At 38.5% G+C, this 25174-nt stretch overlaps 1 protein-coding gene across 2 annotated transcripts in view; it reads left to right on the forward strand.

The window, feature by feature from the left end:
• The window catches only part of DGKI (diacylglycerol kinase iota), a gene marked incomplete at its 5' end in the record, with an annotated part of 400686 nt that overhangs the window by 326156 nt on the left and 49356 nt on the right, over positions 1-25174 (forward strand). For both annotated transcript variants that reach the window (XM_079786744.1, XM_079786745.1), the window contains 4 exons: positions 6358-6427; positions 8719-8759; positions 9622-9749; positions 18663-18785. In XM_079786744.1, coding sequence (XP_079642870.1) covers positions 6358-6427; positions 8719-8759; positions 9622-9749; positions 18663-18785 — 362 coding nt within the window. The remainder of the gene's footprint in view (positions 1-6357; positions 6428-8718; positions 8760-9621; positions 9750-18662; positions 18786-25174) is intronic.

The following is a 25174-nucleotide window of genomic DNA, read 5'->3' on the forward strand; positions in this document are numbered from 1 at the left end:
CTGCTTGGTTTTCAACTCCCCACCTAAAGTAGACATTAGTATAGCACCTTTCTGCTATACATCCTTCTGTACCCTTTTCCACATCTATACAAAGCTACACACATAGACATATGTGATGTTTCGTTTGTTTTTTTCAAAATAAAAATGTACTTATATTCTTTGTGCACTAGCTGTACACATTATACCACTGTTTGTTTTTAACTATAATATACCATGGACATTATATCTTGCTAATAAATAATACTCTAACCCAATTTTAAAAAACTCTGCTCTAGTCTATGGTATATATTTAACCCTATCTCTGTAGGTAGAAATTTAGGTTATATACAGTTTTTGTTGCTATACATTGTTTTTGTAAACAGTATTGCAATAAGCATCACTGTGCAGATTTGAAAATAAAATTGTAGCAGAAATTATAACCACATCAAATGCTAAACAACCTACTAATATTGGCCCATATTGGTATGAAGCTTAGAACTGCAGTCACATAACATGTACAAGCAAAGTTATCTAAATTCTGTAATCAGAATTTCCTTTACATGAATGTTATCTCAGTTCCTAGTGTTTGGATTGTGGTTCTCTACTGTTCTCATTGATTATCCCATTTCTATGGGATTCTTAAGCAGACAGGTTCATAGGAGTAGAAAGTGCACAGGCATCAGTGACTGAAACTTTGAGGGAGGAAAACTTCTGAGTTACCAGGCAGTGAACTGTGATAAGAAATATGGAGGATTAGTTTGACAGTTAACGAAAGCTGTAACTATGAAAACATCCTTGAATATCAGAGTCGAAGGAAGGTCTTCATAGCCATTAAGATCTTCCTAGCTTTTGCTTTCTTCATGTTTTTGCTTGAGCTGAGTTAAAAAAAACAAAAACTTCACTTAAGCATATTCAATCATCCTCCCCCACCAATTCTTCAAAACCCCAAATAATTCTAATTCCTTTAGAAGCCATAAAACCTGGCATATAAGATCACAGGCTCTGTAGTAAAAAGAGGCATTCATTTGAATTGCAACTCCACCACCTAAAAAATGGATACTGTTGAGAGTTTACTTAAATTCTCAATGCTCCAGTTTTTCATTTGTGTATTGCTTTTAGGTGCTAGAAATAAGATTCAGGAAGAATAGTAAGGTAGATGGTTGTATAGGGGCTAGATTATGCACCTTCTTAATGACACAATGAATATGGATTTAGAATAAGCATAAAAATATGGATTAAAATCAACCCACTAAATTAGACTGTAGCCTAATATTTCTAAATGAACTCTAGCATTGGCCAACTAACCCTACAACCAAGTGAGATGATTTTGTAATTCTAGTAATTTTTCTTATACATATTCTGCTGGGGGACGTTCCCCAAATATGAGAGTATTCAGTAGATCAAATAACAGAAAAGGACTGATAAGTCTAACTTTTATTTAATATAGAACCATCAAGGAATACAGAAGAACAATGTTTATGGAAAAATTCTCTGAATAAAAAAAGGGAGTATACTGTCAGTATACTGCAGATTTGAAAAAAGGAAAGAATGAGTACCAGTCCCTAAAATGATATTCACTGAGTAATTGACAGCTTGTTGCAATTAACTTTTAATGCCAGACAATGAGAATGAGTCAGGGCAGAAGCTGTAGGTGGAGGTCTTAAAGTAGAAGGAGCGATAAAGGAAAAGCAAGACTCAGCAGCCTTCTGCTCTACTTGACATCATGACAGCTGGCCTCTGTATAAGTGGAGTGTATGATTTAGGATTGTACCACTTGCACATCTTAGCTATACATCAGTGTCAGGGCTATTTGAAAACTTCTGCTCCCACCATAGGTTGTGAGCCCCAAACTTCAGACTTGAAAGGAAAGGACTTTCTTAAATGTGAGTTGAGCCTTCCATGAGCTTCCCAGTGAAGTCTTCTGCTATTTCCATTACCAGACTCCAATTCTTTGGGCAGCTGACTCAAAAACACTTTCCTCAAAATCGGTGACTTTTGACAATAGTTTAGGAAATAAATTAAAATCACAATGGCCATCCCTTTGGAAAAGAAGTTGCAATCTGATAAATTAGACATACGGCAACTCCAAAAATTGGAGCAAGAAACGAACTCGGGAAGACCCAGGTGGCCCACAGTGCATTGGACACCCTCTGAAGAGTTGGCCAATGCTTTGTTCTCCTTTATGACCTTACGAATCACATGCCTTGCACTATGTTAGCTTTAATAACTACACAGTGAAGAGATTGGTCATAATTATGTCATAGGAGTAAAATAATGGATAGTTGTGTGACAACTGACAACCCAAATCAGCAAATGAAAAATGGGGAATACTATTGAATGAGGCAAGGTCAGTAAAATAAACTGTTCTGAAAATTATTGCTGTTGGTGATGCAAGATATTCAATCTTGAAGACAATACCCTGTATTTAAGACAATTGTGTAGTTGCTAATACTGTGAAAAGAGGCATTGAATTGCTGATTAAGACAAGTCCTACAAACACCAAATCAATAATGGCATGATTTCAGCCTTTATTTGATGTCACTCTTTTCTGTGTCCACTTACATGAATCTGTCCTGTTTCTTTTCTTTGAAACCCAAAAACTCAACAAATGCATTTATGGGTCAAGTAGTGTAGTGTTGATATAGCACCATCTGAAAGATCTGGTCTGAAATGTGGCTGGTGAGCTCCTCTTGTGTTTAAAGGTCAAAATTGCTTTAGGTAAAATAATGTTATCCCAGCTGCCCCAGTATCTGCATGTTGACATGTACTAGCCAATAGGTTAAGAATTTTTTTTAATTGAATTTATTGGGGTGATATTGGTTAATAAAATTATATAGGTTTCAAGTGTACAATTCTACAATACATCATCTGTGTATGGTATTGTGTGATCACCACCCCAGGTCAAGTCTCCTTCCATTACCGTTTATCCCCCTTTTACCCTCCTCTACCTGCCCCCACTCCCTTTCTATCTGGTGATCACCATACTGTTGTCTGTGTCTATGATTTTTTTCTTCTTTGCTTAATTGCTTCACTTATTTCACACAACCTCCCTCCCCTCTGACAGCTGTCAGTCTGTTCTTTGTATCTATGAGTCTGTTTCTACTTTGTCATTTTGTTCATTAGATTCCACATATAAGTGAAATTATATGGTATTTGTCTTTCTTTGACTGGTTTATTCACTTAGCATAATAGTCTCCAGGTAATGAGTTAAGCATTTCACATGCCATTTCATTTACTCCTCAAAAGAACTCTTTACAGTAGGCACTACGGTAGCCATTTCACAAATGAAGCATCCAAAGCACAGAATAGGTAAGAAACTTGCCTAAAATCTTAGTTAGTAGGTAATGGAGCCAGGGATGCCATGTGCTCACAGTTAGTGCTCTTGGCCATCAGAGTTCCATGCCTCTGGGCTTGCTACTTAACTGAAGCTAGATCATCTACAGTCTGTTATGTGTTTTTTTCTTCCCATTTATCCATCTGTCTTTCCTATGATACTTAAATACTACTTCAAGGACAAGAACATTTTTGTCATCTCAATTCTTAGTCTTCTGATTTCATCCTACAAAATTTTAAGTTTTCCAAAGTAGAACTTTCTTACTAAAAGTAACTTTTTACTCAGTTTTTCAACTCAGATGAAATACAACAATCTCAGCACCCACCAGATTTCCCTTCTCTTCTCCCTCAGATCTCTTAGATGAAGTCCCAGCATCTGGGTGTGCTTAGTAGCCAGACTTTTTTGTGTCTTAGAGTGTGTTGGTATATTGTGTGAGTATGTTTTCTATCTTGTCAATCTGCTACATCAAAACATCATTTTAACACCGATTTCAGGAAAATCTTCAACTTCAGGGTCCTAATGCAGGTGAGATCCTTCCATCTGCATATATGTGTGTGGCTACACTAGATCTAATGGAAGTTTTTGTTGAGGAAAAAAAAAAAAGAAAATTTTGTTGAGGTTTCACTGTTTTTCTGTATTTTTTATAACACTTAAATTTTTAAAATAACTAATTTGATTGCATTGCATTATGAATAATCCCTATTTTGGGTGGATAGTACATTTTTCCGTTGGACTTCAAATGACTTTCAACATAGGATCTCATTATCCCGTTAAGAGTTTTTGTTTGTTTTTAACAAGGTTAAAAAAAGGCAGGAGAGGAGGCAAACCTAGTTTAGGGAAGCCATTTCAGATAAGTTAAGGCTGTACTTGTGCTTCTGTAGCCATTTTCTAAGATTGCAATTTAATCTTCAGGTGATGGGGAAAGTGTCCGATATTTTTCAATATTTTTTTCCATGAAATTCCTGTGCCTTAAATTAGTGAAGTATTGTTTAACTTCAATTATTAAGGTAATCCAATTCTCCATGTAAATAGGTTTTCCTCTTGTCTATTTTTGTTTTTTGTTTTTTTAAATAACCATCAGAAGAACTTACAGTGCCTTACTTGAAGGGCTGAAAAACATTTGGGAAGGACCATGGATAGCAATAAGCAACAAGTTCATTGCATCCTTCTGTTTAGGAATTAGCCTGAATTTAGCACCCTACCAAGAGAATAGCTACAAAGCTCAGAGGGCCTCCATTATTTGATGCTATAATCACCAGTAACTTTGTAATAATTCCTATTTTTGTGTGTCTGGATATTTTAAGGCTTTTTACTGATTAAAATCTTCTTATTTTATTGAATTGTCTCTGACCTAAACATTTGATTATTTAAATTAATAGCTTTTTAACCTTTGGAGAGTTTGATAATCTGTAGAAAACAGTGGTTCCTCTACCCAGTAAAATGGACATACTTGATTTAGACACCCCGAATTTAGCATAAAAACATGAGGGAGTTCAAGGATTGTTGGACCTATTTAAGGGTCTATTGGAACCTATTTGAAGTGATTTGAGCTCTGTGGCAACCAGTGTGTTTTCACAGAGCAAACTTATGAAATTCTCTTTAAACCAAATTCCTTTAAGGAAATTGATTGATATCAAAGGCTTCATGAATTAAGGTAAGACTAAATAAATGACCAGAAAATAAGCAAAATAAACAAAGAAAAGTCAAACACTTGCATAAAATTCTCCAGACACGGATGCTCTCACATAAAGAGGTATATAATTATATCAGTATTACTTTATCAGCCTGTGCGTAAGCAAGTTATGTGGCTGAGGCAATATATTAATCTGCATTTTATTACATTAGGCTAAATAATATCCAACATTTTCTAATTTGAATATTCTAGCAATACCATTATTAATCTTTAGGTTTTTAAAATGATAAATCAAGTATTTCTGTATTCTCTCAGAGCAGATTTTAACCTAGGGAATTAGGATATTTTTTTCATAGTAGTCTTTGTAGCACATTCCACATCAAAATTCAGACACTATCCTTGGTGTTCAAGTTATTTTATTCCTAGAGAAGATAGCCATATTTGTTTAAGATGTTTATTTATTCACTTTCATAGTTTCCTCTAAATATTTCAAATACCTTACAAATTTCTTGATTTATTATTACATTTCTCACCAAACAGAGACATGTTGGTAACATTAGGAACCTTAAGTTTCTGAAAAAGAAAATAGCTCATATTTTATATTTGTCAAAATATAATTCTCAAGATATTGAACATAATTCTCTTATAAATAGTTATTGAGCACATGTCAAGATTTTATTTAGCTTAATCAGCAAGGTGACAAAGCCAGTCCAAAAAAGAGGAATATGTATTTAACTCTGTATCCATAGCCATATCAATTCTACTCATATAAATATAAATTTTGGTACCAGTCCTCAGTGAGACCAAATTTCTTCTGTCAATTATTTAATTTAAAGAATCCATTCATATTAAAAACTCCATATACCCCAGCTTTTTAATAATAAAATGTATCCCTTTTGTTCTGGTAATTTACGTCTTGTTCTAAGCCTTTAGCATACAGACTCACCTTGTAAAAGACAGAATGATGGGTTCTACCTCCAGATATTTTCTTTGTAGGGGGAAATTTTATACCTATGTAGAGAACACAGATATAAATGACAGCCAGTTTCTCAGCATCACAAAAGGAAAGAAATCCCTTAAAGGAAGTAAATGTCACACATTTGTGAATGCTGAATGGAATAATTGAAAACCTCTTAGAAATTTTATGTGGGAATTTTTTTGAAAAGTTCTTTGTGAAATGATTTATTTCAAAGCAGAGCCCTTGTTTCTAATATATATATATATATATATATATATATATATATATATATATATATATATATATATGAATGATTTGGTCTCACACTAGCACTTTGTTTAGGAAAGGATGCTTGCTCTGCTCTTAGACATAGGTGATGTGGCAGAATATAGAGTGAGGGAAGCCCCTCAGGTCGTTCAAATGGAGCCATAGGATGTGTGTGTCTCTTTCCAGGACCAAGAAACCTCCTTCCCCAGGGCACTCTCAGCTCAGAGACTCTCCCCACGGTGGTGCTTTCTAGATGGTGAGTGTTCCTGTATTTCATGGAGGGGTGGGGGTCTGGGAAGCTGCAGGGCAAGGCATCCATTGATGGATTGGACTCCAGTTTTCCAAAAGATTATTCAGAAACCCTTCATGTGGTTCCTCAATGATGTGGACTTGCTGATGTTGTAACACCTTTCTGAAGTCATTTTCCTCAAAGCAAGTTGGTTAACTCTGGCTGAACTTCACAGCATCGGATTGCTCAAGCTGGCATTTTCCTTCATTCCTCTCACCCCTCCCCCACCCTCCCCCCTGCTTCCTGAAAAGTGTTGAGTGCCTCTCTTACATTGAGGCCAGTAGATAGGTTCAGTAACCATGGGATAGGTACCAGCATGTATGTCTCTTGCATATTTTGGAGCTTTCATATCATTTTCACTAAGTCATCACTTCAGTGTGATGCATAAGATTTTATCAAAGTGTAGAAAATTTCAGTTGTGTTCATATCTGCCCTGCTGAGCATGACATTGAATGCATAATAGGTCAGTTATTTCTGCTTGGTCAATGAGTCCATTTTCCATTGCAAGCATCTCTCGATCCCCCGATGCTTCTGAATTCTCTTTTTCTATTCAGTTACCTATATTGAAGTCCATTCCTGCTTATATGCTTCCCAGTGTCTCTACCACCCAGTGTCTCTCTAGTTTACATGGTTTTCATCGCAGACCTCTCTTTGTTTATCTGTGAATGCATCCGAGAGGATATAACTGTGGATAAGAGTATGACAGGATGTGTGATGTCTGATCAGTATCATGAAGACAAGCACTGGTATCTATCTGAAATCTAAGCCACATAAATCATGACATAGCTTTCCATTGATGGCTTGTCAACTGTCTCTGAAGGTAAATCACGCTGCTCTTCCTCCAGCTCTTTATTCCTGATGATGAGAAACACAATCATTTTTCCCCTGAATCTGCAGAGGAATGGCTTATATTTAATAAAACTATGGAAATGTATATGAATTTTTCTACATATGGTCTATTCTATATAGAGTCTTTCCTAAAATTACAATCAATGTTTAAATAAACATTGTTTCTAATAAAACTATTTATAGAGTGAAACTAACATGGGGATTAAGACCATTATCCACTATTGGTTAAACACAACAGAGTAGAGTAAGTCCTTCTCAGGCGGATTCTCCTCTCCTGTTGCTTTTAGAGGGCAGGGGCCGTGTTTTGTTTCTTAGTGCATTTCCTTTGGAGGAAAGCTTCTCCTTAAATATTTATGGTTATTAAATGATTGTTTGCATTTTGAGTTTTCCCCTCTAGTACTATGCAGAAAATCTTAATATTTGGACTCTGATAGATTTAAGGAAGGAGAAACATAATTCTTAAATGTTAAGAATAATAGGGGGATAAGGACACATATGTAATATCTTAATCAATAAAGAAATTAAAAAAATAAAACAGATGCGAAAAAAGACCCACAAAAGACAAACAAACAAAAAAAGAATAATTTCTGAAAACCCAAGTTTGTAAGGCTTTTTTCCTCAAGCCACAGCTGAAGCCCAGTCACTGTTAGAAATGCTTAAATTATATATATAACTTAATTTATATATGTAATAATTTATATATATGTATTAGTATTAGTATTACTATTAATTTTATTGTTATTGCTGTTTTGATTTTCTTCAGACATAGCTTAGGGACTCAGTTTTAAGGTGAAATGATACCTTTAATGCTGAATGTGGTCCCTAGCTCTGCTTCTTCAAGATCTTTTTCAAAATGAGAACCACTTTCTTGGGAAGTCTGGCTACCGAGAGTTGTTTTTGTTTGTTTTTTCCTCCTAGCTTTATTTACTTAATAAACACACATGGAGTCCCAGCTCTGTTTAAGGCCCTAATATCTGGAGACATAAAAGAATAAATGAAACACAGACCTTTAAAGAGGCAGATACCTTAGTCTCAGCATTATCTGAAGATAGTTCCTATAAGAAGTGTAAACAAAACGGTAGGTAGTGTGCATAGAAGTGGAAGCAATGAATTCTGTCTGGAGTTAGGGACGACGGGACTGAGGGAGGGCTCACAAAGGAGGTAACATCTCACTTGCTCCTTGAAAGGCAAGTAAGATTTAGACAGGCAGGTGTAATGGGGAAGGCAGGGCCTTCCAACAGCAGAGGTGAGGAAGTCCTGCGTTTTTCTTTAATAGACTTAGGGACCAGTCAGTAGTTCCTAAACTGGAATGCAATGTTTCTGATTGATGTGGTAGAACAGAAGGTTAGAAATTTAGTGCCAGGTCACAGGACACTCTGAATGCCATATCCTTTTTTCTTTTTTTCTAGCAACTTCTGCTGATCGCTTTTATCGAATAGACAGATCTCAGGTACGTTTCCTTGAGCCTGCTTGTGAAAGTGAAAAATTCCCTAGTAAATATGCTTTATTGGTATCTAATCGGATAAATTCTTCTAACAAAAACACACAAACACACGTTTTGGAATTATACTCTTTCGCCTAAGACCTGAGCTGCTTATTTGTCTTGTGTTTTGTGATCTGTGGACTGGAGATGATATGGCTTGACCTTTTAAATGAGTACAGAAAATAGCTAGACTTGTAAATATCATCACCAGCCTGAACTTCAGATCATTACCTACATTGCTACTTATAAATACTGCTTCCTAGTCAAAATTAGATGCCTTTGAAAAGTTGAGACCTCAAATTTAAGACCTCAGGTATATATCTAAGCTACTTAGTTTCAACTCCTCACTTCTCAGAGTTCCGTAATAAAAAAATAAAATGTTTATGCCTAATGGTAACATGTTCCCACTGTCCAAATCCTGCGGAAAGAAAGGACTGTGTGGAATCCAGTGATAGCACCTAGTTAACGATGCCATTTAGCCTTGACCAGATCCTGGAGGGAGGAAGTCCACTCATGCTGGACCAAGGTCAACGTGGGTGTCACTTCTTTGGTAGTATTTGGGCATCTCTGGTTATACCTAACAAGATCCTGGTCAACTAGGAACCCAAACCAAGAGGGATTCACCTCTCTCCCTCCCCAGCCTCTTGTTACGATGTTGCTTTAGGGAGGGACGTCCACGGGTCAGGCCTCTGAACGTTGACTGTGGTCATTTGATTAGTCACAGAACTTCATTATTCCTCAAGTCCAAGAAGCTTTCTTTTGGTTCCCCTTCAGAGGATGGATTCAAGCATCCTGTTAGTCAGCTGACTGACTTCTTTTTCTTCCTTAGGAACATTTGCACTTTGTGATGGAGATTTCTCAAGATGAGGTTTTCATTCTGGACCCAGACATGGCATTGTCACAGCAGGCAGGGACACCGCCAGGAATGCCTGACCTGGTGGTGGAGCAAGCCTCAGGGTGAGTAGGCGGCTCCGTTGACATTGTGATGGTGAGACTGGCCACAGGGTGCCAACGGTGTCTTGTTTGGCTTTGGAATTGACATTTCTAATGATGTCAAACTATTTTAAAATACAATAGTCCCCTTCTTATCCATGGGGGATATGATTCAAGAACCCCGCTCCTGGAAAGATGGCGACCGGCTGGAAGGTAGGGAGAGAGTGCGAGTGAGGAACCCATAGAGGAGAGTGTAGACGTGTGTGGTGTGTGTGTGTGTGTGAGCTAGGGTCAGTTAGATTCTGCACGTCTTCCAAGGGGCTCCCTAACTGGGCAGTCCTAGACTGCGCAGCCCCGCGCACAAAGCGGACACTTCTCAGCGGCTGGTGCGGACGCGGAGACCACGCCATCTTGGGAAACAGAGCTGCCTGAGACACGGATCCTGGCTTCTGACACAAACCAGGACCCTGCAGCCACTGGGCACAGAGAACTGCTATCACAGCTTCAGACCAACAAACAAGAATCCAGACTTCTCAGCAGAATTCCGTGAGTCAAAGAGCCTACCCCACTCCCAGCAGGCGCGCGAGCGCCATAGTAACTGATAGACCCGCCCCTCCCCCAAGCTGCTGAGCGCTCACAGGCGCGGAGAGCACCATAGTAACTGATAGACCCGCCCCTCCCCCAAGCTGCTGAGCTTTGCGCAGGGACGCGCTCCCCACCAGGGAATTTGGCGCGGCACGGGACAGAAGCAGCTCCCGGTCGGGGAAATCTGTCAGTGCGCACAGAGGGCTCCCCTTCGGGGAATTTGGCTTGCGGGTCACAGCTCCCCCTTCTGGGAATCTTAGGGCGTGCACAGAAGGGCTTCCCTTCAGGGAAGTTGGCGCGCAGGACGGACTCCGCCCCCCTTCCGGGACTTTGGGAGAGTGCACCACAGAATCAGCTCAACTTCAGGATTTTAAGAATGTGCGCTCTAGCCGGTTTGGCTCAGTAGAGAGAGCACACACAGGACGCAGCTCCACTTCAGGGAATTTGGCACGCCGGACACAGCTGCCGGGGATCCCTGACTCACAGCGCATTCACACTAAGAGCCAGCGACCCCAATTGTTGGTGCATGCACACACAGGGACCCTGATTCTCAACGAGAAACCTCACAAGGCAACAGAGACTTTGACACTCGAGTCTTGGTGCAGACACAGGGAAACTCTGACTCCTGGCACATCCTAAGGATCTCATTTTCGGCGCATACCAACAGTGTGGTGCAGACAGGGCCCCTGATTCCAAGTGTGCACACGAGACCACACAGAACACTGGGGACACTGACCCTGAGCAAGTCTGGTTCCCACCAACCAAAGGCAGTCACACGTCCTAGTGTCAGAGCACTTCAGTGAAACTCGGGTGGAGCGAAGTCCCCACAGCACACGGCCCAGGTCCACACAAACGGAAACTTGAGCTTTCTGGTAATAGCCAGAATGGGGAAACGAAATATCTCACAGAGGAAAGAAAATGTGGAGTCGCCAAGAAAGGAAATTAGTGAAACTGAAGCTTGCAACATGACCGAAAAGGAGTTCAGAGTAATGGTCGTGGAATTTATACAACGGATGGATGAGAAAATCAACAACTTATGCAAGAATCAGGAAGAAATGAAGAGTGATATAGCTACAATCAAAAACACCATGGAAAGTTTCAACAGTAGACTACAAGAAGCAGAGGACCGAATTAGTGAGTTAGAAGATCAGGTACAGAAACAAGCTCAAGCTGAACAGCAATTGGAGAAAAAAATTAAAAAGCAGGAGGAAAGCCTAAGGGAGCTTCGGGACAACATGAAACGAAGTAACATGCGTATAATAGGGCTGCCAGAAGGACAAGAAGAGCAGCAGGGTCTAGAAAATCTATTTGAAGAAATAATGACAGAAAACTTCCCGGATATGGGAAAGATAAAAGTTACGCAAGTAAAGAGAGTCCCAAGCAGGATCAACCCCAAAAGACCCACACCAAGACATGTCATAATTTCAATGGCAAATATAAATGATAAAGAGAGAATCCTAAAGGCGGCAAGAGAGAGACAGAGAGTTACCTACAAAGGAACACCCATCAGATTGTCAAATGATTACTCATCAGAAACACAACAAGCTAGAAGTGAATGGAAGGAGGTATACAAAGTGTTGCAAAGCAAAGGACTGAATCCAAGAATACTATATCCAGCAAGACTATCAATCAAAATTGAAGGGGAAATCAGGAGCTTTGCAGACAAAAAAAGCCTCAGGGAGTTTATCACCACCAAACCAGCAATGCAAGAATTGCTAAAGGGAATACTGTAAAAAGAAGAAATAAACAGGTAAGAAGGAATACAGACACAAAAATAGATATGACTGCAAACAAATACCTTTCAGTAATAACTTTAAATGTAAACGGACTAAATGCTCCAATCAAAAGACATCGAGTAGCTGAATGGATAAAAAAACACGACCCATGTATATGCTGTCTACAAGAGACCCACCTCAGAACAAGAGACTCACACAGATTGAAAGTGAAGGGATGGAAAAATATCTTTCAGGCAAACGGAAATGAAAAAAAAGCAGGAGTAGCAATACTTATATCTGACAAAATAGACCTCAAAGTAAATGCCATAACAAGAGATAAGGAAGGCCACTTCATAATACTAAAGGGAGAAATCCAACAAGAAGAAATAATTCTGGTAAACATATACGCTCCCAATATAGGAGCACCCAAATACATAAAAAAACTCCTGGAGGATATCAAGGGAGAGATTAATAGCAATACAATCATAGTAGGAGACTTTAATACCCCACTATCACCACTGGACAAATCCTCTAAACAAAAAATCAGCAAAGAAACAGCAATCTTAAATGACTCACTAGACCAGATGGAATTAATTGACATCTTCAGAACATTTCACCCCAAAGCCACAGAATATACATTCTTCTCAAGTGCACATGGGTCATTTTCAAAGATAGACCATATGCTGGGTCACAGGCAAAATCTCTTCAAATTCAAGAAGATAGAAATTATATCAAGCATCTTCTCAGATCACAGTGGCATAAAACTGGAAATCAACTACAATAAATACAATCCAAAGAAATCAAACACATGGAGACTAAACAGCATGCTATTAAACAAGGACTGGGTCACCAGAGAGATCAAGGAAGAAATAAAAAACATCATGGCAACAAATGACAATGAAAACACAACAATCCAAAATCTATGGGACACAGCGAAAGCAGTCTTGAGAGGGAAGTTCATAGCTCTACAAGCCTATTGCAAAAAACAAGAAACAATGGTAACAAATTACTTAACCCTACAACTCAAAGAGCTAGAAAAAGCGCAGCAAGAAAAGCCCAGTGTAACCAGAAGGAAGGAAATAACAAAGATCAGAGCGGAGATAAATGACATAGAGACCAAAGAAACAATACATAAGATCAACAAAACCAAGAGCTGGTTCTTTGAAAGGATAAACAAGATTGATGGACCTCTAGCCAGGCTCACCAAGAAGCAAAGAGAGAGGACCCAAATAAACAAAATCAGAAATGAAAGAGGTGAAATAACAACAGACCCTGCTGAGATACAAAGGATTGTTACAAAATACTACGAACAACTCTATTCCAACAAACTGGACAACCTGGAGGAAATGGACATATTCCTAGAAAAATATAACCTTCCAAAAATCAATCAAGAAGAATCTAAACAGCTCAATAGGCCAATAACTATGGACGAAATTGAAGCAGTCATCAAAAAGCTTCCGGCAAACAAAAGCCCGGGGCCTGATGGCTTCACAGGAGAGTTTTACCAAACATTCAAGGAAGAAATAAAACCTATCCTCCTCAGACTATTCCAAAAAATTCAAGTGGAAGGAACACTTCCAAGCTCCTTCTATGAAGCCAGCATCACCCTAATACCAAAACCAGATAAAGACAACACAATGAAAGAGAATTACAGACCAATATCCCTCATGAACATAGATGCCAAAATCCTCAACAAAATTCTAGCAAATCGGCTCCAGCAGTACATCAGAAAGATCATACACCATGACCAAGTAGGATTTATCCCAGGAATGCAAGGATGGTACAATATCCGCAAATCAATAAACGTGATACATCACATAAACAAATTGAAAGATAAAAATCACATAGTCATATCAATTGATGCAGAAAAAGCATTTGACAAAATCCAACACCCTTTCTTGATAAAAACTCTCAACAAGGTGGGAATAGATGGCTCATACCTCAACATAATAAAAGCTATATATGATAAACCCACAGCAAACATCATACTCAATGGACAAAAACTAAAAACATTTCCCCTAAGAACAGGAACAAGACAGGGATGCCCACTCTCACCACTCCTGTTTGACATAGTACTGGAAGTATTAGCCATTGCAATTAGACAAGAAGAAGAAATAAAAGGCATCCAAATTGGAAAAGAACAAGTAAAGCTGTCTTTATTTGCAGACGACATGATATTGTACATAAAAAATCCGAAAGACTCCGTCAAAAAACTAATAGACTTAATAAATGAATTCGGCAAAGTAGCAGGATACAAAATTAACGCCAAGAAATCTATGGCCTTTCTATACACCAATAGTGAACTTACAGACAAAGAGACTAAAAAGGCAATCCCATTTACCATCGCGCCAAAAAAATTAAGATACCTAGGAATAAACTTAACTAAGGAGGTAAAAGACCTATACACGGAAAACTACAGGACACTGAAAAAAGAGATAGAGGAAGACGTAAACAGATGGAAGAACATACCATGTTCATGGATTGGTAGAATCAACATCATTAAAATGTCCATACTACCCAAAGCAATCTATAGATTCAATGCACTCCCCATTAAAATACCAACGGCATATTTCACAGACCTTGAAAGAACTCTCCAAAAATTCATCTGGAATAAAAAAAGACCCCGAATAGCCACAGCAATCCTGAGAAAGAAGAATAAAGTAGGAGGGATCTCAATACCAGATTTCAAGCTGTATTACAAAGCCACTGTTCTCAAAACAGCCTGGTACTGGCACAAGAACAGACATATAGATCAATGGAACAGAATAGAGAATCCAGATATCGACCCAAACCACTATGCTCAATTAATATTTGACAAAGGAGGCATGAACATACAATGGAATCAAGACAGTCTCTTCAATAAATGGTGTTGGGAAAATTGGACAGATACATGCAAAAAAATGAAGCTTGATCACCAACTTACGCCATACACAAAAATAAACTCAAAATGGATACAGGACTTAAACATAAGACGGGAAACCATAAAAATACTAGAGCAATCCACAGGCAGCAAAATCTCAGACATATGCCAAAAGAAATTCTTCACTGACACTGCTCCTAGGGCAGTGGAAGCTAAAGAGAAAATTAACAAATGGGACTACATAAAAATAAAAAGCTTTTTCACAGCAAAAGAAACCATCAACAAAACAACAAGAAGGCCCACTACATGGGAGAACATATTTGCAAATGGCATCACTGATAAATGTTTAATCTCCAACATCTACAGGCAGCTTATGCAACTTAATAAAAGGAAGATAAATGATCCAATAAAAAAATGGGCAACAGACCTAAATAGAATCTTTTCAAAAGAAGACAGAAGGAAGGCCAAGAGACACATGAAAACATGCTCAACGTCACTAATTATCCGAGAGATGCAAATCAAAACAACAATGCGGTACCATCTTACACCTGTCAGAATGGCTATCATCAACAAATCAACAAACGACAAGTGTTGGCGAGGATGCGGAGAAAAAGGAACCCTCGTGCACTGCTGGTGGGAATGCAGATTGGTGCAGCCACTGTGGAGAACAGTATGGAGTTTCCTCAAAAAACTGAAAATGGAACTCCCATTTGACCCAGTAATCCCACTCCTGGGAATATATCCGAAGAAACTAGAAACACCAATCAGAAAGGATATATGCACCCCTATGTTCATAGCAGCACAATTCACCATAGCTAAGATTTGGAAACAGCCTAGGTGCCCGTCAGCAGATGACTGGATCAGAAAACTGTGGTACATCTACACAATGGAATACTATGCTGCCATAAAAAAGAAGGAATTCTCATCATTTGCAGCAACCTGGATGGAATTGGAGAACATTATGTTAAGTGAAATAAGTCAGTCAATGAAAGAAAAATACCACATGATCTCACTCATTTATGGATAATAAAGAACATTATAAAATTGAACAAAAAGATAGATACAGAGACAGTAAAGCATCAAACAGACTGTCAAATTACAGGGGGAAGGTTAGGGAGAGATGGGGGAGATAAGAGATCAATCAAAGGACTTGTATGCATGCATATAAGCATAACCAATGGACGCAAAACTCTGGGGGGTGAGGGCATATATGGGAGTGGGGTGGGGGGGGGGCAATGGCAAGATATGTACACATATAATACCTTAATAAAAAAAAATTGGAAAAAAAAAAAAAAAAAAAAAAAGAACCCCGCTCCTCCAGTGGGTGCCTGAAACTGTGGGTAGTATCAAACCCTATACACTAGGTTTTTTCCTATACATACATATCTATGATAAAGTTTGATTTATAAATTAGGCACAATAAGAGATTAGCAATAATACCTAGTAATAAAATAGAACAATTATAATGATATACTATGATAAACATTATGTGAATAGTCTCCACTTCCCCCCCCCCTTCCTCTCCTCCCCCTCCCCCACGATCTTATAACTTAGATGGGCAGCCACTAAGTGACTAATGGGCAGGTAGAGTGCAGTGTGGAGATCCTGGACAGAGGGGTGGTTTCCATCCCAGGTGGGACAGAATGGGACATGACATTTAAAACCTAAGAATTATTTATCTCTGGTAACTAAAACCACAGAAAGTGAGACCACAGATTAGTTGGGGCTACTCTACCGGTTTTCTTGTTGTATTTCATCCGAGTGTTGTATAGCTGGATTCACTATAAGTCTGATGTATGAATGGTTGTGTAGAAGGACACTTTCCCACCCAGGTTTGTCTGAGCCTTCTTTACCCACCACATCCACACTTCCTACCAAACTAGAAAGCGCTAGCATTTGTATTTGTGCATCTATATCTATAAGGCGTGTATTAGCCAAATAAAAATTAACACAGGTGATTTGACAGTTATTTTTCTCCTCTTCCACCTCCTCCCTCTTCTTTGCTATATCCAGGCATCCTGAGGCATTGAGATTGTATAGCAGTAACTGTCACATGCCAAGCATTTATTATGAGCCATGTCCTGTGCTAAATGCCTTACTTATATTCCTGCCACCACTTCATAGTGACTTAACCATCTTAAGTCATCTGTACTTGTTTTCTCATCTGTAAAATGAAAATAATAACACCTACTCATAGAATTATTTGAAGATTAAAGTAATTGATACATGTGAAACATTTAGAATAGTTCCTTTATTCAAATCATTCTCATCATTTCACAATGACCCTGTAATTTGCTACTATTATTGTCCTAAGTCCATAATAAGAAAATTGATGCCTAGAGGGTTTTGTAACTTTCCAAGTATTGCACAGAAAATAAATGGAAAAATTGAGATGTAGTCACAGGTTTTCTGATGTCAGAACACATAAATTTAACCACGACATTGAATCACCAAAATGATACTGATATTTCTAGGTTATTTCAACAATTTGAAAATATTTATTTAGAGCTTTTTTTATGTGCCATATACTAGTGTAAGCACTTGGGAACAAGGATGCCAAAATTAAAATAGACAAAAATCTTTGCCCTTTGTGAAGTCTAGTGAACTTCAGTGGTTTACTGGTTAAAATAAGGATTTCCTTGGAAAACACACACACAAACACATGCACTCAGATAGCATATACAAAGTGTACACACATACCTATACAGTACAAACAGAGATACTCATTTGAGTTACCCTAATGCCTGTTTACCCCTCTTCACTTGCTGCTATTTCTAAGTATTTCCAACTCTGCCAGGGCTAGCTTATGTCCGTGATGTGGACCAAGTCTCTGGGCATCAAGAGAAGACAGAAGTTGTAGGATGGAACAGATATCTAGCTGTGCTTAGGAAGCCAGAGTTAGTGATACCAAAGCTATCCTGGTGTGAAGGTAAAGCCAACAGGCACAAAGGGTGGTAACCCTGGGAGTTCCACAAGGTGATGGAGCGGGCCCTCTTTGTGGTCCATGGACTATAAATCAAGCCTATTAGTTGTGGGGAAAACAAGTGAAGTGCTGAGTCCTACCCCAGATGCAGTAGGTACTAGAGTCTAGCTGTCCTCCCACCCTACCCGAATTGGTCATACGGATGACTCACATCCCTTCGGTCTAATTCGTCCTTGATCTCATAAGAGTAAATCATTCTGCCAAGCTCACCCTAGTCTTTGACCTGTTGGTCATTCTCTCCATGTCAAATCACGGCCAAAAGAAATGGCTTGTCTTGGTTAGAACCCTATTAACTCTAGCTCTGTAAATAACACAGCCTGAATATCCACAAGTACTTGAATCAGTTCCTTCCTTTTTCTCACAGGGGCTCCCACTGGACATAAACCAGGAACAGTGGAGCAGGGGAAGAGGATGAGCTTTGTTATTTTCTTATCTGTATTTCAGTATCAGGCTTCTTCTTTTATGTTATATTTTAAATGACTTATCTTGAGATTCAGTTTTCTCATCTATAAGGAGGTCAGAATCATACAAATGGTTCACGATGGTTGAGAAAATTAACCTTTGCACTCGGATGTCGAGTGTGACTCGACACGGTTAGCATCGGTAGCAGGAATCGAGAAAAAAGCAAGCGAGTGCAAAAGGTTAAATGAAACAATAAACGTGACGTAACTAGTAAATGCCCAATAGAGATGGATTCCCCTTTTCACATTTGGAGACAAGAATCATCTTAAGAATGTGTAGGTAAGTCCTGTGGCTGATTTTGCTTACCTGTCTGGTGCCCTTCTCCCTCCCAGGATGTCAGACTGGTGGAATCCTTCACTACGGAGACGCATGCTAAGCGACAGCGGTCTGGGAATGATAACTCCGCGTTTCGAGGACTCCGATATGAAAGATCTCAGCCACTCCCATGCGCTACAGTAAGAGTTCTCTCTCTGTTCTTGACCTGTGTGCCACTGTGGTTCCTGGGAGAGGATTGGGTGGAGTCTTCACCAATGGAAAGTCTTCTCTTTTCAGTGATGTTCATGCTGTCTCACGACTGTGTCATCCTGTGGTTTGACATTTTATTCATTAAAAATAATAATAATAACATTGTGCCTAAAACATGGTAGATATGCAACAAACCTGAATGCCCTTTGTCTGGTATCTCACACTTAGTTTTGTACGTTGAGAACTTGGCTAGCTCCTAATGCCAGAAGAGATTATTTATTTGTTTATCTTTATTGTTGAAAGTATTGCAGATGTCCCCTTTTCCCCATATTGAACCTCTCTTTCCCACTCCCACCCCCTCCCAGGCCTTTACCAAACTATTGTCTGTGTCCATGGGTTATGCATATATGCATGTAAGTTCTTTGATTAATGTCTTCCTGTCCCCCCACCCCCCACTCTTCCAAGAACCATCAATCTATTGCATGCTTCCATGTCTCTGGATCTATTATTTTCATCAGTTTATCTTGTTCATTAGATTCCACATGTAAGTGAAATCATGTGATATTTGTCTTTCTCTGACTGGCTTATTTCACTTATCATAATACTCTCGAGGTCCCTCCATGTTATCTCAAAGGGTAAGAGATCCTTCTTTTTTACAGCTGCATAGTTTTCCATGGTGTAAATGTCCCATAGCTTTTTTATACACTCATCTACTGATGGGTACTTGGTCTGTTTCCAGATCTTAGCTATTATAAATTATGCTGCTATGAACATAAGGATGCATATTTCCTTTCTGATTGGTGTTTCAGGCTTCTTAGGATGTATTCCTAGAAGTGGAATCACTGGGTCAAATGGCAGTTCTATGTTTAATTTTTTTATCCCCAAGCTCCCCATGGAGCTTCACTTTTCATTCCCCTTGCTCATGAGCCACACTGAGACTTTCATGTTGATCTGTAAATACTTTCAACCCCAACAGTGTTTGACTAGACATTTCTGTGTTGGCCACATCATGAACACATGCATGAGAGTAATAGTTTGGAAGGGACATGTAGTTTTCCTTTGTATGAACATTTCAATGTGTTGCCACTCTGTTTCATTTGTATTCAGTCCTGAACCTGTTTGTGCTCTGAGTAATGCCACCAAGAGATTTTTGTTGGCCAAAGTGGAGTACTGTTCATGTTGTAGCTTTAGCGTTGGTTCATAGATCAAAGTAGTGGGTGTGCTTTCTTTTGAAGTCTGATCATGGTCAGAAGTAGCGTGAATGTTGGAGTTTGCAATGGTATTGGTACATTCATGTCCAGTGAATCCTCCCTCCTGTTATTCCTTCTTGCAAGAGCAGGTGCTGGGTACAGTCTGTGGTCATGACACCTCAGTCACACTCAGTCAAACTCCAGTTTTAGAGGTTATACAAGTTCATTGCAATTAATGAAATTAGGCTCTTTTTATACCAACCCAAGGTCCTAATCCAATAGGGACAATGGCCCTGTAACCATGTAGTATTACTATTTTCATGAAATAACAAGATTATTGAGATCCTTAGAAGCCTAGAGTTAACTGAAGAGGCAATTCAAGGCATTATTTCCATAGAAAGAGCGGAAGTAATTTCTGTATGACAAAGGGGAGGAAAATGAGAAATCTGAAGCTAATTATTTCATTGGTAAAGGCTGTACTTAGACACTTGAAGGGCAAAAGGTGACTTCATTTTAGTTGCTTTTCTATACTATTTCTTGTTTCTTGTTTTGTTGTGTGGAGAGTGGAAAGGAAAAAGTGAATTACTATGGATTTTCCTTTTTAATTAAAGTACATTGTTGGTTTCTGATGGCATATTGATTGCTTACAATTCAGGGTGTTTTTCCATTTATTTTTTATACAGAATTGAGGCTTGTGAACCTGGATGAGTCAGCCATTCATTGATGATTTAAAATAGTGGCCATCTAGCTGTGAGCAGATTTGTTTGGAAATTAGAGTTTTAGTTAGCTGCAGAATTAGAAATTAAGTCTAGACATACCAGATGAGCATTTTAGTTGTTCTTATACACAGGCTATTTCAAAAAAAGTTGAATATGATCTCAATCCAGTTTTCTATACCCTATTTTTTCTGTATATACTATATTAATGTATATATTATGCTATGTGAAGTGGTTGTTTCTAAGATAACACATATTATTCCCATGAATCACAAATAAATGTACCGCTTTATATAACATCCAAGTTCTTAAAACTCTATATCAAAATCAACTCATTTTTTTTATTTGGGTTATATTATTTTTTCAGGGATTTTTCTTAATAGGCTACTATCAGTTTTCCTAGCTATTTATACTATCTAGCTCTTAAATACACTAGAGCAGCTGACTCTGTTTAAAAACATTTTCTGCCAAATCACTTGGAAAACAATGTAACTTTTAAACCTTCACCCATAGCTTTTGAGTCTGTCCAGCTGAAACTTCAGACATTGTGGAACAGAGACAAGTAATCCCCACCGGTCTGTGTGATTCCCTGACTCACAGAATATGTGAGCATGATAAAATGGGACTTTAAAATCACTTTTAAAAAAAGTAAATACTATATATACCTTACCCTTATTTGTCTATTAATTCTTTTTTAAAAATGTTTATTGTGTTCAGTAATTTCTTAGGAAGAACATCCCTTTATTTCCATTAGAGATCATTTCTGAGATAAATAAGTGTAACTGCAGTTGTGGAATAATGCAATTACATATAAATATATAATAATATATAATGTCAATAATGAGTATTGATACTTGCTTTTTACATAGTTAAATATTCTTTGATTCTTTCAAAGGATTTATATTTTGCTGTTGTCTAGCAGCTGAATAAACTGAGGCTCACAGGATTAAAATATTGATCTTAGGTCACCCAAGATAACAGGTGTGAGAACAGTGGTTTGAATGAGGTCAGCTTGACTTCTAATTCCATGCTTTTTCCACTGCACTACACTGTCTTCCCAAAGGGCCAGTGCAAAGGCCCAGTGCCCAGAGCCCCATGGCCCAAGAAAGACCTACTTTGGTTTCTATTTTTCTTTTAGCATTTGTAAAGTGAAAAATTTTATAATATAGGGAGACTACATAAGTGCAATATGTATATACTAGAGGCCTGGTGCATGAAATTCGTGCATGGGGGGATCCCCTCAGCCCAGCCTGCACCCTCTCCAATCCAGGACCCCTCGGGGGATGTCCAACTGCCAGTTTAGGCCTGGTCCCCGGGATCCTCTCACAATCACAATCTGACTGCTGGCTCCTAACTGCTCACCTGCCTGCCAGCCTGGTCACCCCAACTGCCCCCCTCTGCCAGTCTGGTTGCCCCTAACTGCCCCCCCGCTGGCCACTTACTACCCACCCTGCTGGCTTGGTCACCCCACGCAGCCTGCTGTTCAGTCGTTTGGTTGTCCCTCACTAACCCCCCTGCTGGCCTGGTAGCCCCATGCAGCCTGCTGTTCGGTCGTCCATCCAGTTGTTTTAGTCGTGATGGCCCCTGGCTTTTTATATATTAGGATGACTACAAATTAAACCAAAAGTAAAAAACAATTTTTTTTGCTTTAAAAAGAGATTGAAACAAAAAGAATGATACACTTTTATTTAAAGACTAGATGCCCGATGCACAAAGATTCATGCAGGAATGGGCCTTCCTTCCCCTGACTGCTGGCACTGCCTTTGCTCCGGCTCAGAGCTGCCTTTTGGCCTTCGCTCCCACCCGGAGCTGCCTTTCCGCCTTCCCACGCTGCCCAGAGGCCAGAAACACCTGCATCGTTGCCATGACAACGACACAAGCGTACTGCCCCCGGCTGCTCAGTGCTTGTGTATGCAAATTAACCCACCATCTTTGTTGGGTTAATTTGCATATTCATTCCTGATTGACTGGTGGGCGTCGCGAAGGTATGGTCAATTTGCATCTTTCTCTTTTATTATTGTAGATTATTAAATATATATTAAATATCCTTCAGTCTAAATAAGTGCAAAAATTATATGCAAGGTCTTCATGTGCCAGCCATCCTGATTATCGTGTTATTGTTTGATGTTATTTACATTAGGTCTTCTTTCAATTCATAAACAACATAGGGTGGCATAAAAATGTATATTGTTTTATGTTGTTTTTTTTTTTGTATTGTTTTATCTGTTTCCATCACCTGTATCATGCAATGCATACACTTTTGAAAGTTGCCTTTTCATTTGGCATCATATTTTTTTAAATGTATTCATATTGATATATAGATTTTAGATCTATTTATTTGGTATAGAATATTTTATTATAAATATGGCATAACTTTTTTCTCCATTTTGATATTGATTTCTAATAACTTATTATTTAAGAAATGCAGTAAACATCCTGCTACGTGTATCCTTTTGTGTTGCAAGGTATATGTAAATTTCAATTTTACTCGATCTTGTAAAATTTACCTTCCCATTAGGAATATTTAAGAATCGATATGTGAAAAGGGCCTGAAGAATCAGCACAATATTCTCGGTACAGCAGGCATCTGTAGCTTTCAGCCATAGAGCCCCAGATAATGTGGAGATCGGAAAAGCTGAATTTTAACATCCTACTCACAATGTTAAATAATACCCTGTATAAACAAATCAGAAGGGAAATTTTTAATTCTTGGAACCAAAAATACTATTTATCAGAATTAGCAGGAAACCACTAAAGTGGAAGTCACAGAATGATTTGTGGCTCTAAATTAATTTATTAAGAGAAAAATGATTGCATACAAAGAAAGCATTCAATTAGATTAACCAAGAAAAGGAATCCCAGAGTAGAGAACAAAGAAACAAGAGAAAAGTAATAAAAATAAAGACAGAAATCAATGACAAGGAGAATAAAACAAACAAAACAGGGATTAATCAAGAATAAAATTTAAAAAATGATTCATTAAAAAGATAAATAAGAGAGACAACATTATGAGAAAACTCATTAGAAAAATAACTACGGGAAATAGAAAGAATTGTAATGGCAGTGCTTTCCCGATCCATTCTTCTTCCATGGCAGCCAGTCTGTATCTGCGAGGGGAAACCCTTTCCCCTCCAAACTCAAATGAAACCCGCCCCCCTGGGGTTTTCTCATAGTTTTAAACTCTAGTTTTTTAGGTTCATCAGCCTTCCTCCTGCTTCAGGGAGAGTAAAACAGAACAAACAAACTGAATGAATTAGATCTCGACTATTATTGGGACTGGTTGCATATGTATTATGATTTCATATAGAAAAATCATAATGTTTTAGAAAAAAGCATCTATGTCTATATATAATAGAGAGAGACCACTTATACACAGATTCTTGAGGAGAGACTGCAATTCCGATGAAGAATATACAACACATATAGTAGAGACATCCAAAACACCTAATAATGCTTTAAACTGAAACATTATCTTTTTTAGTGTAGTCTACAATTCTGAACCACCATATCAAGAAGATGGTTCTGAAATCTCCCCCTTTCCAAACCCCGGAAGTTCTGGCCTGAGCACAGGAGCAATAGCCTCATTCCCCTCCTGTCTTCTGCTATTTCCTTTCCCCAGTTTCTTCCTGGGACAGTAGATGGTGGCCTGAATGTAATGCAAAAAGATAATTGCTCGTATTGTCAGAGCTCCAGGTTCTCAACAGGAAGACAGACCATTGAGCATTGATTTGGGTTGTGGAAATACCCTTCAAACATCACAATCAGATAAGTGGGAGGAAATTAATCTTCTTAGTGGGGTGCAGGTTGTGCTGGACTGTGTCTTGGAGATGAAATCAGTGCTGTCAGGATAGAGACGGACCCTTGCATCTGTTTCACTAAGATAGTTGGGTCTCATCTCTCCTTCCCTTTGACTGCTTTAAATCCTGTCCTCCCTGGCTAATCGCTCAGGCTGAGAAAGTCACATTTTAGCTGATGTGTATCTTTCTTTCTCCTTCTTTTTCTCCCTGCCTTTCCTCAAGGTGTTATCCTTTCCATTTAGCCAAGCACATAATAATACTCTGTCCCTTTATATGTGCAAAATATTTAATAGGAGGTGTTTTTTCTGTTCTTTTTATAATTGCACTTCAAACAGTTATGGATATTGGAGCTCTAAACTTTTTTTTTTTTTTTTTTTTTGATATGGAGTTCCATTTCCTTTCCATTTCCAAGGTTAGTTAGTGGCAGAGCCAGGAAAGAATTCTCTATGCACCAGATCTTATATTGGCCCACATTAGGGGAAAAAGAAACTTGTTAAGGTAAACTAATAATAAGGTGCTCTAAGAGTAAACATTCATTGCATTTAAAATGACGTCAAGAAATTCTGCCTTTCCATTTCTATGAGTTCCACGTTTTGCCAATGATTACGACGTGAGGAAATATTATTGCCCTTAAGTGGCTCTCTTCTCATTTGTAAAACAAGGCGGCCTTACCTAC

The sequence above is a fragment of the Cnephaeus nilssonii genome (genome assembly GCF_951640355.1).
Source record: "Cnephaeus nilssonii genome assembly, chromosome: 12".
Classification (NCBI taxonomy): domain Eukaryota; kingdom Metazoa; phylum Chordata; class Mammalia; order Chiroptera; family Vespertilionidae; genus Cnephaeus; species Cnephaeus nilssonii.